Source organism: Schistocerca cancellata, chromosome 3, assembly GCF_023864275.1.
Source record: "Schistocerca cancellata isolate TAMUIC-IGC-003103 chromosome 3, iqSchCanc2.1, whole genome shotgun sequence".
In the NCBI taxonomy this organism is placed as follows: domain Eukaryota; kingdom Metazoa; phylum Arthropoda; class Insecta; order Orthoptera; family Acrididae; genus Schistocerca; species Schistocerca cancellata.
Genome location: NC_064628.1, coordinates 170,904,556 through 170,921,984, shown reverse-complemented (window position 1 = coordinate 170,921,984; position 17,429 = coordinate 170,904,556). Strand labels below are relative to the sequence as shown.

The 17,429-nt window shown below is 38.2% G+C and overlaps 1 protein-coding gene across 1 annotated transcript in view; it reads right to left on the bottom strand.

Annotated features, from left to right (window-relative positions):
• LOC126176184 (MAP kinase-activating death domain protein) overlaps window positions 1-17,429 on the bottom strand; it is a 545,775-nt gene that overhangs the window by 164,974 nt on the left and 363,372 nt on the right. Inside the window, exons 30-31 of the mRNA XM_049923326.1 lie at window positions 15,092-15,236; window positions 14,816-14,945 (exon numbers count right to left, since the gene is read on the bottom strand). Of these exons, the coding sequence (XP_049779283.1) occupies window positions 14,816-14,945; window positions 15,092-15,236 (275 nt within the window). The remainder of the gene's footprint in view (window positions 1-14,815; window positions 14,946-15,091; window positions 15,237-17,429) is intronic.

Below are 17,429 nucleotides of genomic sequence, written 5' to 3'. Positions count from 1 at the left end.
ATCCCACTGACAGATCAGATGATTAATTCCTGTTTTACAGAAAGCGGTTAGTCGCTGACAGATCCACAACTGCACTTGCTCTTACACTTCCTCATCCAACTGAAACCGATGTCCAAGGATGTTTTTCTTCAGTTCACCAAAGATGTGAATACCACATAGTGAAAGATCCAGGCTGTATGGAAGATGCTGCAGTGTCTCCCAACCAAATCTCTGAAACGTAGCCTTCAGCTGATTGCTAGTGTGGGGTCAGGCATTATCATGCAACACAATGATTCTGTCTAACAGCATTCCTAGGCATTTTGACTTCATAGCATGTTGTGGTTTCTGCAAATTATCTTCATAGCCCTGTGCACTCATTTTCCTCAGGAAATCAACAAGCATAGGGCCAGAGCATTTGAAGAAGAAAGACATCGTTATCTTACCAGAACATCTACATCTACATCTACATCCACACAGAACTTGTGTGAACAGCTTTAGATTCCTTTGGAGGCAGAGATGTGGAATGTTTCCACTGTTGGCTTTGCCAATTGCCCTCGAGCTTTCAGAATGCTGTCAGTTGCAAGATAATGCCCGCCTAACACTTTCAATCACATGAAGGCAACGCGTCTGCAATTTGGCTGGGAAACACTGCAACATCCTCTGTACAGTCCAGATATTTCACCATGTGATTTTCTCATCACTGGCGACGAGAAGAGAGACAAGAATGGACATCAGTTTCAATCAGTTGAGGAAGGGCAAGATTGGGTGTGGTTGTGGATCCATCAGAGGCCGACCACATTCTATGAACCAGGAACTGATCATCTCAACTGCCAGTGGGATAAATGTCATAATGTGTATGATGATTACTTTTGAATAGAATCATTTCATGGTACCACTGTGATGGGTATGTGGTTTTCATCTCACTGTCCCTTGTAGATACAAAATATCATAACACTGTTTCATCTGTCTCTGAGAAAATGACTTCCAGTTTTATGAAATGGATGAAGAAATGTACGCTGATGACAACAATACTCAGCTATTCAGTAGGAGGTATTTTCCAAATTTACTTTTAGAAAATTGTTCAAGGTGCATATCCTGCAGAGCTGGACAGTTTGCTTGAAACTCAGTGTGTACTGATGAGAAACCTGACTGGAATAATAGTAATAACAATTCTTTCTTTATCCATACATTTAGAATAGAAAACCATAATAATTTCCACTGCAATCATAACAATTAAAAACAAAAGTGACACTGTAGAAGAAAGATGGAGAATTAATAGGAAGCATCCAAGAAGGATAACAATATTTTAATATCAGTCAAATTTGAATGAATATTTCACTTAATTATGGAGTGTACACCATTATGAAACTTCCTGTCAGATTAAAACTGTGTCCTAGACTGGGACTCTAACCTAGAACCATGCCTTTCATGGATAATGTTCCTACCAACTGCACAATAGCAAAACACATGACTTGCCGTCACAGCCAGTCTCCTACTTTCAAAACTTCACAGAAATTGTCTTGCCTACCTTGTGGAGGTAGAAAGAAAGGAAATTGCAGGTAGTCTAGCAGCTTATGGGAATGGAAGTATTAATTTTTTCATTACTAAAGAATACTACATGCTTTGAAATATTATTGAGAAAGAGAAACTTTGAATCTGTTGGACACACATCAAAAAATGTTTTGCATTACCCCAGTTCCCAGAACTCCTGGAGATAGAGGTTGACTGTGAATACTGTTCAGAGATGTCACTAAGCTCACCCAAAGATGTAAACAACCATCCATGAGCAGCACCTGTTAGACGGAGAGAGTCTGACAGCCAATTAGCTCCAGTCATTCCACCAGGAAGAAGGTACACAGTTTGTGTTGTCTGTAGTTCAACCATGCCTAGATGGTCAGTACCGTGGTTCAACTGCATCCACATTGTTACTTTCTGCCAGGAAGGGCTCTCAACAAGGGAAGTGTCCAGGCGTCTCGGAGTGAAGCAAAGCGATGTTATTTGGACATGGAGGAGATACAGAGAAACAGAAACTGTCAATTACATGCCTCGCTCAGCCTGCCCAAGGGCTACTACTGCAGTGGATGACAACTAACTACAGATTATGGCTTGGAGGAACCCTGACAGCAACACCCCCATGTTGAATAATGCTTTTTGTGCTGCCACAGGACATAGTGTTATGGCTCAAACTGTGCGCAATAGGTTGCATGATGCACAACTTCACTCCCAATGTTCATGGCGAGGTCCATCTTTGCAACCACGACACTGTGCAGTGGGGTACAGATGGGCCCAACAACATGCCAAATGGACCACTCAGGATTGTCATCACTTTCTCTTCACCTATGAGTGCCACATATGCCTTCAACCAGTCAATCGTCAGAGATGTGTTTGGAGGCAACCCGGTCAGACTGAATGCCTTAGACACACTGTCCAGCGAGTGCAGCAAGATGGAGGTTCCCCGATGTTTTGTGGTGGCATTATGTCGGGCCAACGTATGCCACTGGTGGTCATGGAAGACGCCGTAACGGCTGTACGATACGTGAATGCCGTCCTCCAACCAATAGTGCAACCATATCAGCAGCATATTGGCGAGGCATTCATCTTCATGGATGACAATTTGTGCACTGATCATTCAAATCTTGTGAATGACATCCTTTAGGATAATGACATCACTCAACTAGAGTGGCCAGTATGTTCTTCAGAAACAAGCCTTATCGAACATGCCTGGGATAGATTGAAAAGGGCTGTTTATGGACAACATGACTGAACAACCACTCTGAGGATTCTACATCAAATCGCCATTGAGGAGGGGGTCAATCTGGACCAACAGTGCCTTGATGAACTTATGGATAGTATGCCACGACGAATACAGGCATGCATCAATGCAAGGGATGTATTATTGGTATTAGAGGCACTGATATGCACAGCAATCTGGACCACCATCTCTGAAGGTCTCACTGTACGGTGGTACAACATGCAATGTGTGGTTTTCATGAGCAATAGAAAGAGCGGAAATGATGTTTATGTTATCTCTATTCCAATTTTCTGTACAGGTTCCGGAACTCTTGGAACCAAGGTGATGCAAAACTTTTTTTTGATGTGTGTAGGTTACCAGCTGTGTATATATTTTTTTTAATAATGGTCAATACAATTGACAACAAAAACTGGAGATGGAAAATGAACTGTAATGGCCTTTGAAACCATGTAAATCATGAAAGTATACAGAAGTCCCAATTAATAAGGAGTGTTCTGATTTTTCACTCTTTGTCCCACTGTCCCAAAAGGGCTCAATTGGAATGCCAAATATCCCAGTTTTCAAGTAAGAGAATCAAATATTTATATTCTACTGCTTTAATATATTTATATGTCTCCACTTTTTAAAAAATGTACCATGAAGGAATTTCCAAATGGCATGGAAATTGACACATGTGATGTACACGTACAGACAGTACCAACAGCACAGCTTCAGAAAAACTCGATGGTTTATTCAGGATAGAGAGCTTCACAAATTGAGCAAGTTAATAATGCATTGGTCCCCCATGGCCCATATGCAAGCAGTTATTCAGCTTGGCACTGAATGACAGAGTTGATGGACGTTCTCCTGTGGGATATCGTGCAAATTCTGTCTAGTCGGTGTGTCAGACCATCAAAATTCCAAGCTGGTTGGAGGATCCCACCCATAATGCTCCAAATGTTCTCAGCTCTCAACCTTGCTGGCCAAGGTAGGGTTTTACTAGCATGAAGGCAAGCAGTAGAAACTCTCGTCATGAACAGGCAGGCATTACTTTGCTGAAATGTAAGCCCAGGACATCTTGCCATGAAGGTCAACAAAATGGGGTGTAGACTATGGTTGATGTACTGCTGTACTGTAAGCGTGCCATGGATGACAACCAATGGGGTCCTGTTATGAAATGAAATGGCACCTCAGGCCATTGCTTCTGGTTGTCAGGTCGTATGGTGGACAACAGTCATGTTGGTTATCAAATGCTGTCCACGGTGTCTCCAGACATGTCTTTGCTGGTCATTGGAGCTCATTTCAAAGCAAGACTCATCATCGATATCAATTCTACTCCAGTCAATGAGATTTCAGACCAAAGATGTATCTTGAGACACCCTGGACAGTGGTGGGATCCCTACCTGACTATCACCTGCCATACGGCCTGACAACCTGGAGTGATGACCTGGCGTGCCATTTCATTTCACAGCAGAACCCCTTTGGCTGTCAACCGCAGCACACTTACAAGATAGCAGTAAATCAACAACATTACATGTCCTGTTTTTTTGTTTTGTTACCATTCATGGCCATCCATCCATCGGGGCTCACATTTCAGCAAGGTAACACCAGCCTGCACACAGAGAGATTCTACCCCTTGTCTCCATGCTTACTAAACCTTATATTGACCAACAAGGTTGCCAGATCTCTCCAAAATTGAGAACATTTAGAGCATTATGAGCAGTACCCTCCAACCAGCTTGGGATTTCAACAGGCAAACATAAATATGGACAGAATTTGCACGATATCCCTCAGGAAAACAACACTGTTAATGATTTCTAAGTAGAATAAAACGACTAACACTATATTCACCAGAGTATGAGACGACCCTAAATATAAGGTGGCCCTCCCCTCCCTTTTTAGAAACTCACTGATAAAGATTCATTTTTAACGTATTCTGGCTAATTAAAACCACAAACTGTTTCATGGCATACAGAATCTGTTAAAAAGTTAACATTATACCTATTGTAAACGGATGTCATTTATTGATTGTCTAAATTTTGATAATACAAAGAGAAATAAAATAAAGAAAAATAAATGATTGCACTAATTTTTGGACCATTTTCTGTTCTACCTTTTCTGCTTGTTAACCTTGTAGTTTTTGGTACCACTGTTTTTAATCTTCATCAGCATCCTAATAACATAGCTATGAAATTTGTATCTTCATTATCACAAACATTGACTGTTTTTGGGAATATGTTGCTATATCTGAGCACACAGCTGAGAACACAGGTATTTTGATCTGAATACATATCAAATTTCTCTTCTATACTGACATAAGAATGTTACACTGTCTCTTACTTCCAAACATGTCCCCCGCCTGCTGCTCTCTTGTTGGCCATGTACAACCAGCTGACACGCCCCCATTCATTCCCATTCCCATCATACATCACAGCGAGCATTGACAATATTGCAGCAAGAAACACATAAGTATGCCGTTGGCCCCTATCTAGACTTTTACTGTCTCTTGAAGAAATGAATACTGTTGTTGAGTATTTGTCCAATTTTAAAGTCAGTTCAATTACAACTACAAATGGATTCAGGCAAACAGCAGTTTAAATGTGTTAGATGTTCATAAAAAAGCCACTGTACATGGTATAGACTCTCATGGTTGGCAACAGAATGAAATTTGCTCCTCGTTCACTGCTCCCTTCCCCCACAATCCTGGTAGTTCCCAGTCAAGCTGGTGTCAGTGATGCCCTTCCATTCCTTTCAAAGTGCTGAGCTTGAGCAACTGTGCAAATTCACACGGCAATATCTTCTAGCATGCAGGTCATATGTAACAACACCAAGGAACACATAAGTAAAATATCACAATTACAATTCAGTCCCATTCTCTAAACTTTGATCATCTCACAATCTAGTGATGTCTGTTGGTACTGTCTCTGTGACAGGTCTTGTCGCTGTAATTTATTCTGAGGATAACAATGACATTCAGTTTAATATGATGTGCTTCCTTTGTTACACATATCATTCTGGATTAATTTTCCTTCTGTTTCAAGTGAATGTCACTGTCATGTTCTAACATTTTTCCCAGGGTTCTAACGCATGAACAGTGATCTAATTTCTCATGTGCAATCCACTTGGTAAATCATTACAGTCTCTCATAATGAAATAAAATATTAGTTCCAGTTCCGAGTCAAATACTATTTCAACATTTCCGTTTTTGAATGTTGCCTTTATCTGAATGTTGCCTTTATCTAAACAGAGGTGTCAATGTTTTTACGTGGTTTCCATTCATTTATAAGAATGGCTATTGCAAACCTATTCAAGTAAACAAAAGTTTGTGAGATGATAGAATTGAATGCTATTTCCTCCTGTGTTCCACAAAATTGTCAGATTTTAATCTGGGCAATAGATTGTTGTAGTGACTAGTTCATAGTTTTTCACATATCTCTTGCACTAGCACCATGTGAGTCAATGTCACATAGTTGTTCAAGCAATGTCAATACTGTATCAAGCACTTTGGTGTATCCAGAAATGTCAAGCCTGCTGGAATGCGAGTATCATTTGCTGAGTGCTGCCCTCCTGAATTCTTCAAAATAAATCTGTACATGAACTCAATAACCAAAGATTCATCTCTAAATGTACAACCCCTATAAATGTAAGACTACTCCTATATACTCCACTAAACAATGTAAAAACCTTGACCTCAGTAGCAGTTGTTTAATCTGGGAATATCAGTCAACCCTGTATGTATCAAATGAGGAATATGAGAAAAAAACTCATTTTATAATCGGGTAAATATGGTACATAAAATATATGCGACCATCTGAGGCTTCCTCTCATACTAGGTGTAGTTTATCTGATTGCAGTTGGTAACTCGTATAGCAACCATTATTCACTTAATTAACTTGAGTTATACTAATTTGTCTACTGTTGCATTGCCTCTATGTGTAATTATAATGTGTGGATTGTTATTGTTTCATGGTGCCAAAAGCAAAATTTAAGTGCTCTTTAGTGATGGATACACAGAAATATGGTCTTTCATAAAACAAGGCAACACAGATGGGTAAGCATTCTGCAAAACTCTGTTCCTGTTATTTTTCAATTATACGTAGTGCAAAATCTGACATAAATCATGACATTAAGACCCAAAATTATCAAAGAAGCAGGCCTACTCAATGACAGGCATCCAGTTCAAAACTCTCAACTTGTTTTGTACAACCACACACAAGAGAGGAAATGCTCACTACTTCTACTGAACTGACAACAGCATTCAGAACAGCAAACATCACCAATTCATTTAAGTCACTTAATTGGAAAACGAAACTGTGTTCAGTTATGTATGCCAATTCTGGGATTGCTAAAAAGCAAAATCTTGGAAGAACAAAGGCCACAGCACTAATCAAACATATTCTTGTTCTTCATTCTGTAACCACTTGCATCTTGGATTTGATAAAGCTGCACTGTACAGATTTGCAACTGATAGTGGCAATCACAAAGCAATGAAATTATTTCCTATGGTAGTTCAGTATTTTGATGTAGGTGAAGGGATGAAAACTAAACTAATTAAGCTGGATACTGTATAAAATGAAACATCAGAGACTATATCCAGCTTATGCACTTCAGCACTCCCAACTGCAACATCAGTCTCAGAGGGTTTAACCATACAGGTGAAAACAACATATTCAGTTGCTTAAAAACAAAACTTGGAAAGAGTGGCTGTCCAGCACACATTTTATGTAACACTTTTTCAGCTGCTGCAGAAGTTTCTGTGACTACCTAAGAAGCCGGCACTGCCCAGATATGTATTATTCTAGTCATCTATCAGTCCATCTCCTCCTCCCCCCCTCCCTCTGTCCACCTCCTCCTTCCCCCCTCACTGTCCATCTCCGCCACCCCTTCTTCTGTCACCTTGTCCCCCCCCCCCCCCACACACACACACACACACTGTTCATATCCTCCTGCTCCTCTCTCCGTGTTTCTCCTACTACCCCTTCCTCTGTCACTTGCTCTTCCCTCCCCCATCTGTATATCCACTCCCGCTGTCCCTGTCCATCTCCTCCTCTCCCATCTCTCTGCCTGTCTTCTCCTTTCTCTGTCCATTTCCTCCTCCCCTTCTCCCTGTCCATCTTTTCCTCCTTCCTCTGTCTGCCTATCTCTTTCATCCCCTGTCTCTGTCCATCTCCTCCTCATTCCCTCTGTGTTCATATCCTTTTACCCTCACTGTCCTTGTCTTCTTCCTCTCCTATCTGTGTCCATCTCCTTGTTCTCCCTCTTTGTCCATCCATCTCATTCTCCCCCCTTCTTTCTCTACATTATCACCACCACCACAACAGGATCCTCATGGTTCTTATCAAGACAGTATTTCTTTACAGATCATATCGAATATGTGAACCAAATTTTGTTGAAATCATTCCAAGAATTAGGATGAGCTTTTCACCCATGGTTTTGAACATGCATGTATATGTCAAATATGTTTCACATGTATTTGTAGACATCTATATCAAATTTTGCCCCGCAGTTTCATTTTCATGGAGTTCGATGTTTATGACATCTTATCTCTTGAACAATGAGATGTACAATGACATGATTTTGCAGTTACATCCATTTGTATATGTCGCTACTGTCTGCAGAATGTGTTGTGAATAAAGGTAGTAGCAAAGTAGCAATGAATTCAAATACCATGTACAATGCGACAGTTTTTCAAGTATCTCAGAGTTTATGATGTCATATCTCCTGAACTGTGTGTCATACAATGAAATAATTTTGCCAGTACATTCAGCTGTATAAGTAAACACTGTCAGCAAAATGTGTAATGAATATATTAAGTAGTAAAGAAGTAATAAATTAAAACATTTGGTAGTTTTGCTGCATGTATGGTACAGCGAAAACATATTAATTGATAAACTTCTTTCCATTCATCACTTTGTGATGGTAGTCAGCAAGAAAAAGTTTGATAAAGGTTTGAAATCATGCGTAAAGCTTATTGCAAGCCACTAAGTGCTTTTATTCTCAAATACTGGATAAATAAAGTACGGCTGTTCATGCATTGTGGACTACACTGGTTTTTTATCCCCATCCTCTTGATAGGCAGGTGGTTCTTACACACACAGCTATTATTTTCAGACAGTAAGTGATATGTTGAACATGATGGTTGAAATTAGTCTACTGGTTTAGGAGGAGATGTGGCACACACATATACGCATACATCGACTTTTATAATATGTATAGGTATCTAGCTAATTGTGGTGAAACTTTCTAACTATTTTTCCATCTACACAATCAGAACATCAGAATGTGTTGACTTTTGTGTATTTGTGCCTACTTGCTACAGATAACATTTGTCACACTCTAAAACTAGATGGTTGGCTTTCATTCCTGCAGTCAAGAGAAACTTACAACTGTCTTTTTCTTAGAAGAAAAAATGTCAAAGATCTCAGCAGAATTTTTCTTTGCCCCTTCAAGTGACACTTACTTTTGGTTTACTCACCATCAGTTGAGTTTTTTAGTAAACAAATAAAGGAAATTGAGAGTAGTAACTTATCTGTGACTGAAGTGAAGGTCATTACTGAGAATACAATAATTCCATTACAAGAGAAATAAAACTGTTGGTATTAGGTATGAAAGGTAAAGAAATGTTAAAAATACAGATCATTGTTCTGAAATAACCATCAAAAAATTTCACGGTGACCTAAAAGAGTTTTTATGAGACTGCCATTACTTATTTTGCAAAATGGTCTCTTCAACTTTCAGGTTTTGACATATTTGATTGGATGTCTTTGACTAAATTAGTGGAATGGGAAGACACAGAAAGGACATTGGTTTATTTAAAAGGAAAGGAAGTAGATATGTATGAGTCAGGAATGTTTTGATCAGTAAGTGCATTGGAGAATTTTCTGGCTTTGAAACTTTCAGAGGATAACTGGAAGTCAGTAGTATTACCTGCCCAGAACAAATGGTTGGAATTTTTCAGAAACACAGCGTTCAACATTAAGAAGCCTGAATTGCAAAAGACATGCCAATATATGTTTTCAGTTGTAGCACATATTCTAATGTTGAGAATTTTTCACTAATGGGAGCTCAGTGCACTACGGAATGAAATTGTTTGGATGTATCAACAACTGAGGGTGTCTTAAAGTGTACTTTCAAGTGAGATGTGCAGAAATTTATATTCATGAAGTAAAGAAACTGATCTTCTAAGAGCTGTCAAATCATCTGAGAAGTATGACTGGCCAATCAAATAATCTGTGTAAACATTGTGTACACAAGTAACTTTTGTTATATTTTGTTATTTTCAAATATATTTATACCAAAGTATAATTCTCCCTAGTAACATATAGGTTCATTTTTCCAGGCATTTGAAGTTCCTCCTCATACACATCTTGTGACTGGATTTCTGTGGATTTTGTCCCAATTTTACTACAAACATTTATGGCAACTCTAGTCTGACCTGAAAGAATGATAAACGTAAAACAAGAAATGAAGGTAAACTTATTTGAGAATACAAAATAAAATTTCCAAAGTAATAGGAGAAAATCATAAAACAACGCAATTAGTAGTTTACACCAGAATATTCAAGCAGAAGATGGAACAAGGAAAAAATGGTTTAAGTTGACATGAATAATCCAGCATGGGCATTTTTAAAGAGATTACTATTCATGGTAGTTTCCTTGATTGCTAACAGAAGTAGGTGTATAGAGCATAAGATGCAACCACCTCCTAGCACACGAACTGCCAGATGGAGAGGAGCAATGTGCGGGTGAACGAGCTCTGCGTTCCTCATACAGTGCTAGTATTACTTGTGTACTTTGGGCTTCTTAATGAATATCTACAAATGCAGAAGTGACAGGAACTTTACTATGCACTGTAACTCTTTTTCTCTGAGGAGTCATAGTACCCATCCCATGAGGAATCAGAAATTGCTTCTTTACTCTAGCTGAAACTTACAAACTGATAGCACAACACAACATTCACTACCTAATGGTTACTACAACGCATAAACACTATTAATCTTGCAAAAGTGATAATGCTGGCAATTTCCAAACACCTAAAGTCTTTTGAGTTCTGTTGAGTTCTACCAATTCAGAATTAGAATGATCAAGAATCAAGACAAGTATGAAATATGGTACAAATGAACATAGAAATTAAATACAGATGGTAAACAAGGTTTCTGCAAAAAAATGGAGATTGCACCAACAAGAACTGAAGAAATCTAGGGGAAGAGAGAAGATTTTAAAAAGATCAAAAAGTATGAAGAAGAACTTGGTGATGAGAAGCTGAAAGAAGAAAAACGTTCATAGCAAGCCAACAGAACTTCCAAGTGAAGCACAGATAAAACCTGTCTACAAGGAGGGTAGTGGTAGTGATCCACAAAACTACCATCCAATATCTTTGACATTGATTTGCTGTAGAAGCTTAGAACATATTCTAAGTTGAAACAAAATTATGTATCTTAAACAGGATAACCTCCTCCATGCAGCCAGCATGGATTCCAAAAAGACTGACCATGTGAAACCCTACTCACTCTGTTCTCATATGATATACTGAAAGTTTTGGATCAAGGCAGTCAGGCAGATGCAATATTTCTTGATTTCTGAAAAGCATTTGACTCAATACCACACCTATGGTTATTGTCAAAAATTTCATCATATGGGGTATTAAGTGAAATTTGTGATTGAATTGGGGACTTTTTTGTAGGGAGGACACAGCATGTTATCTTGGATGGAGAGTCATGGTCAGATGTAGAAGTAACTGCAGGTGAGCCCATGGGAAGTATGTTGGGACCCTTGTTGTTTATGTTGTAAATTAATGACCTTGCAGACAATACTAATAGTAACCACAGGCCTTTTTCAGAAGATGCAGTCATCTGTAATGGAGTCCTATCTGAAAGAAGCTGCATAAATATTCAGTCAGACCTTGACAAGATTTCAAAGAGGTGCAGACATTAGCAACTTACTTTAAATGTTCCCAAATCCAAAATTGTGCATTTCATAAGACAAAAAAATGTCTTATCCACTGACTATAATATCAATGATTTGCTGCTGGAATCGGCCAACTCATACAAAAAGCTGGGTGTAACACTGTGTAGGGATGGAAATAGAAAGGGAAATCTTGTGTGGCTAGGAACTCCTGTCAGGTAGACTGTTCGCCTGGTGCAAGTCTTTTGAGTGGATGCCAAGTCGGCGACTTGCGTGTCGATGGGGATGAAATGATGATGATAAGGACAACACACCACTCAGTCCCTGAGTGGAGAAAATCTCCGACCCAGCTTGGAATCAAACCCAGGCCATTAGGCATGACATTCGGTCGCGCTGGCCACTCAGCTACCAGGGGCGGACACAGTGTAGGGATAATGAAATGGAATGATCACATACGCTCAGTCATGGGTAAAGCTGGTGGAAGACTTTAGTTTGCTGGTAGAATACTGTGGAAGGGCAATCAGTCGACAAAGGAGGTTGCTTACAAATCACTCATGCAACCAGTTCTAGAATATTTCTCAAGTGTGTGAGACCTGTACCAAAGGACCAACAGAGGAAACTGGACATATACAGAGAAGGGTACCAATAATGGTCATAGGTTTGTTTGATTCATGGGAGAGTGTCACAAAGATACTGAAGGTACTGAACTGGAAGACACTTGAAGATTAATGTAAACTATCTGGAGAAAGTCTATTGACAAAGCTTCACAAACCAGCTTTAACCGATGACTCTAGGAATATATTACAATACCCTATGTATCGCTCATATAGGGACTGTGAGAACAAGATTAGAATAATTACAGCATGCCCAGAGGCATCCAAACAATCAATCTTCCCACATTTCATAAGTGACTTGAATGGGAAGAAATGTTAATAACTAGTACAATGGGACATACTCTCTGCCATGCATTTCATGGTAGTTTGCAGAGTAAGTATGCAGGTGTAGATGTACATGTAAAGCAGGCTACAATAAATTATGAACACCACCAAATAATGTTTCATAAAACTAAAATGAAAACACACAAGTTAAATGCACTAACTATAAAGGAGGAGGGGAAACAGAAGAATGCAAAGAACTTGAGACAGAGGATGAAACAAAGGGGAAAAAGAAGCAGAAGATAGGATAAGATGAGGAATGTAAGATAAAATAGAGTGCTAAAAGAGAAGAATAGGACAAAACAAAAATCAAGACATACAAAAAGAAGAAAATGAAAGCCAAAGAGGAAAAACAAGGGGACATACAGGATGAAGCTTGAGGAAATCAAGGAGAGGTCAGGAGCTGAAGTTATAACAAGCATCAATCAACCACATTGGCAAAATAAGTACAAACAAAGGTAGCACAAATAACTGCTTATTTTTGTTCCATAAAGTAGTGCATGAATAAAATTTTAGACAAGGGAAACTGACATACAGATGTTTAGACAGAATTTCACGGTGGCCCTTCTCTGCATGAGCAGCTGGCAAACAAAACTGGTCTCAGACATCAATTATGAGATGCAAAAACTAAACATGGCAAAGAAAGTGCAAACTCAGCTCATTGTTAGCCATTATCTTTACTTAAGGTCTGTCTAATAAGTCATACATCAGACAGAGTTGTCCATCTTAGCTGCTTTTTGATTCATACAATGGAGAAAAAACTATGTATTAATCTCTCATCAATGCAGAGCCCATCACATCAATTACACTAATGATTGTGACACATTGCCTTGCCAAGAGAGTGTAACTTTCACAATCAAATGTAGTTGAAATGCTATGTGTTTTGGTGAGGTATTTGCATCAAAGGCATGAAGTAATAATGTTTTTAGAAATCTGATACCATATACCAGAAGATATGAGGGTGGTTGAAAAGTTCTCAGAATCACCATGAGAGGTGATATTCATTGGACTGTTACCTGTAAACACATGCCACGTGAGTGCTCTTGGAAGAGAGCTGAGGCAGTGACGTGGCTCTGTTGTTGTTCCTGCATAGTGATTTCCAAAGATGGAAAAAAATCGAGATTCGAACAGTGGTTAAGTACTTCGTAAAGAAAGGTATGAAAACAAAGCAAAATTCATGTCAATTTCTAGAATACACTGGGGAACTCTGCTCCTTCATATTCAACTGCTGCCAAGTGGACAAAAGAACTTAAATTTGGTCGGGAAAGCTTAGATGATGATCCATGCAGTGATTGGCCAAGATGTGTCGCTACTCCAGAAATCATTGCAAAAGTGCACAAAATGGTCATGGAGGATCGCCAATTGAAAGTGTGTGAAATTGTTCATGCTTGCCAGATCCCGTCTGAAAGGGTATATCATGTTTTAACAGAAGAATTAAAAATGAAAAAATTATTTGCAAGATGGGTGTCATGATACTAATGATGAATTGTTGCCACATCCAACTTATTCAACTAATATGGCTCCATCAGACTTCCATCTCATCCCAAAATTGAAAACTTTTCATGGTGGATGAAGATTCACTTCAAACAAAGAATTGATAGCCTGAGTTGACAATTATTTTGCAGGCCTGGAGGAAACTAATTTTCGAGATGGGATCAGGGCATTGGTACATCATTGGGCCAAGTGAAATAATGTACAAGGAGACTAAATTGAAAAATAAAAAAAAGTTTCAGTGATGTAAGTACTTTTTTTCTATTCCATTCTGAGAACTTTTCAACCCACCCTTGTATACAAAATAGTCTGGGTAATGGTAAATCTATTGTATAAATATCTTGTCCCCTTAAAAATAAACAATAAATCAGTTACAATATCCTAGGTGGAAAACAAACTATAGTATGAGCAAAGATAATCACTCACAGTGCATAAGAATTGTTGAGAGAGGCACACACTCATGTGCACCATCCACCCACCCACACATGCACGCACACACGCATGCACACACACACACACACACAAAAAGTCAGATGATCTCAATTACAACATTCAACATTCTAACTTGTAACTGACAAATGTTGGGGAGATGCTACTCTGAATTATTTTCTATCACTAGACTTTACATCAGCATCATGGGTTAAATTACACATATGCTAAGAATGTCTGGTATTTTGAGGATAAATGATCCTGTTGGTCTTGATCCATCACTCAAATGAGTCATTAAGTTCAGTGGCTCCCTTGCTATTAACATCATCACGAGAATACTGAATTACCTTTCCATCATCTCTCCTGGTCCTTGATCCATTCCAACCATATCTCTTTCTTGTGAAACTGCATCAAGGAAGGCATCCTCCCAAAACTGCATCTGGTCCCACAGGCTGGAGCGTTCCTTGCCAATAAGTCCTGTGATACAAAAATAAGAATAGCTTTTCACTACAGGTATTACTATGGTGTGAACTGTTGCAAGTAGATAAAATAACTATGTCATAAACTGATGGCTGGTGTATATTAATTTATAATTAATTAATAATAGATTATAATTTATGTACCTTCAAAGAGATATGTTCTTCCTGTATCAGGACTTGGTGTTGTTGAAGTGTTGATCATATTTCCACCATGATATCGAAATCCGGTGCTAAGAGATGATTTGCTCGACCAGACACTAGGTGTTCGTTGCTTTGCTTGGCGTGGAAACTAAATGCAAACAAACATTCAACTTTAGATAGTTTAAACTAAACAATAAACATATAAAAATTTGGTGTGTGTGTGTGTGTGTGTGTGTGTGTGTTTGTGACATTTGTTGTTCCTGCGGAATAGCTCAGAAACCAAATAATATCAATACTTACTGTGTTTTAAGGGGACCTGGCAATCAGGAACTGTAGTTTTTACTAGTATTTTGAAATTTAATAACTCAAAACCTTTAATAGATGTTGGATCGAAACATTAACAAAATAATTAGTGTATTGTCAGCTCAATATGAAAAAAAAATTAAAAACTGTGGAACACATAGTGGAATTAATATTGATTTTTATCTTACATACTGAATTAAATACAATTTTTATTTTAGGTACACTACTTACACACTATTCAAAATAAAAGTTCAAAACAAATTTTAGTCGTTTACTCACTAAACTTGTTGAAAAAGTAAACCAGAAATATTTACTAATTTGTTGTTTTGTGTATTTTAAAATAAAGGTTTTTTAGAAGTCACTTTTTTCCTAATAACTTTTTTTTTTTTGGGGGGGGGGGGGGGGGACCACAGTCACATTAACCAGAGAAATTAGTTTTCTGCATTGCCTGTTTTTATATCTATTTCTATTTTATTTTTATCTTCTACACTACAATGCTTTGGCTGAGAAGCCATTTTGAAACAGTTGCATACATATCAGCAAAAGTAATCAGAATGCAAAGTACAAAGCAACCATTGGTTACAGTATCCATAATATAGAAAAGAATAACATGAAATGAAAAGTGCACATACAGTATTTAACCAATTAAGTGCATGTTTTAGGTTACAGTCATATAATTTTATGGACTATGTGTGGTTAAAGTAGAACTGAACAGTATATAAGTACCGGTAAAACTGGTAAGTAGGCAATAGTTAAAAATTTCATGTAATAAAATGGTTTACCATATTGCTGGACTTATGAACTCTAGCCATGATATCCAATTCTGTACAAACAGCAGCACACAGGCAAAACATTTACCAGTGCAAGGAAGCACTGAACTGTGTGTAGCAACATCTTGTGCAAAGAAGTCAAACACAAACCTGTGTGGTTCCATCTCCTCTGTCCTGTTGTCTCCTCCCCATTCTTATCTCCCACCCTATTTATTTGCAGCCCTCTGCTAATTCATCCACCCGCCTTTCCCCACTCATCTCCTTTCTTGCTCCTTTTTTCCCCACTTCCCTACCACATAACCTCCTAATGCAGTGCCTGTTGGCAGTCTAATCCCTTCACACTCCACTACACAGCATTTGTCTCTCTCCCCACACATACGCTACTATTCCTTCCCCTTCTCTGCCCCCTCCAGACTTTATCTTCGTAGTTCAATACTTTTATCAAGAGATCATTTCTTGACTGCTGCATTAAAGAATTGTTCATGAGAGTGAGCATGGACTTGGTCTGTACTTATTATTACGTATGATGTTGTACTAAAATGTATTGAAAAAACTCATGCATGTTATCATTTTATGTTAATGTGTCTAATGGGTATATTTTCAGAAAGGAAGATGGGAATCTATACATGAGCTTACTTCATTTTTATTATTGTAAACTCTGTGTAATAACTGTTAAAGTGAGGCTACTATTGTAAAAATTCATATTTCAAAAGTAACAGTTATGAACGTCATACATGGAGTAAATAGAATATCATGCTTTCTTTCCTTACTAACATATGTATTAATGTCTTAGATCATGTAGATCATACATAGATTTTACCAGTCAACAAGTTTATCTCTGACTTGTTTGGGATGAGGTGATGTTCCACAGTTCAGGGCACTCTCACACTAGTAAATGGCTTGGCTGTGTGCTGCTATCAGCACAGAGCTGAAAATCATGGCTACAGCTCTCAAGCATAATAATTTGGTAACCAATTGTATTACATGAAGTTTTAAACTGTTGCCTCCTTACCATTTTGACCTACACTTGTATAATGTTTAAGTTTATTTTACTTTGTTATATGTCAGGCCAACCATACTTGCCCTAGAAATTATATGACTGTAACCCAAAACATATATATTTAAGAGGGTTAAACATTATACATTCCCTTTTTGTTCTTTTTTTATTCTGGTGACTATAACCAATGGTTACTCTGTAGCTTGTATTATAATTACATTTCTCTGAAATGTGTGAAGATGTTTGAAAATGGCTACATAACCCAAACATT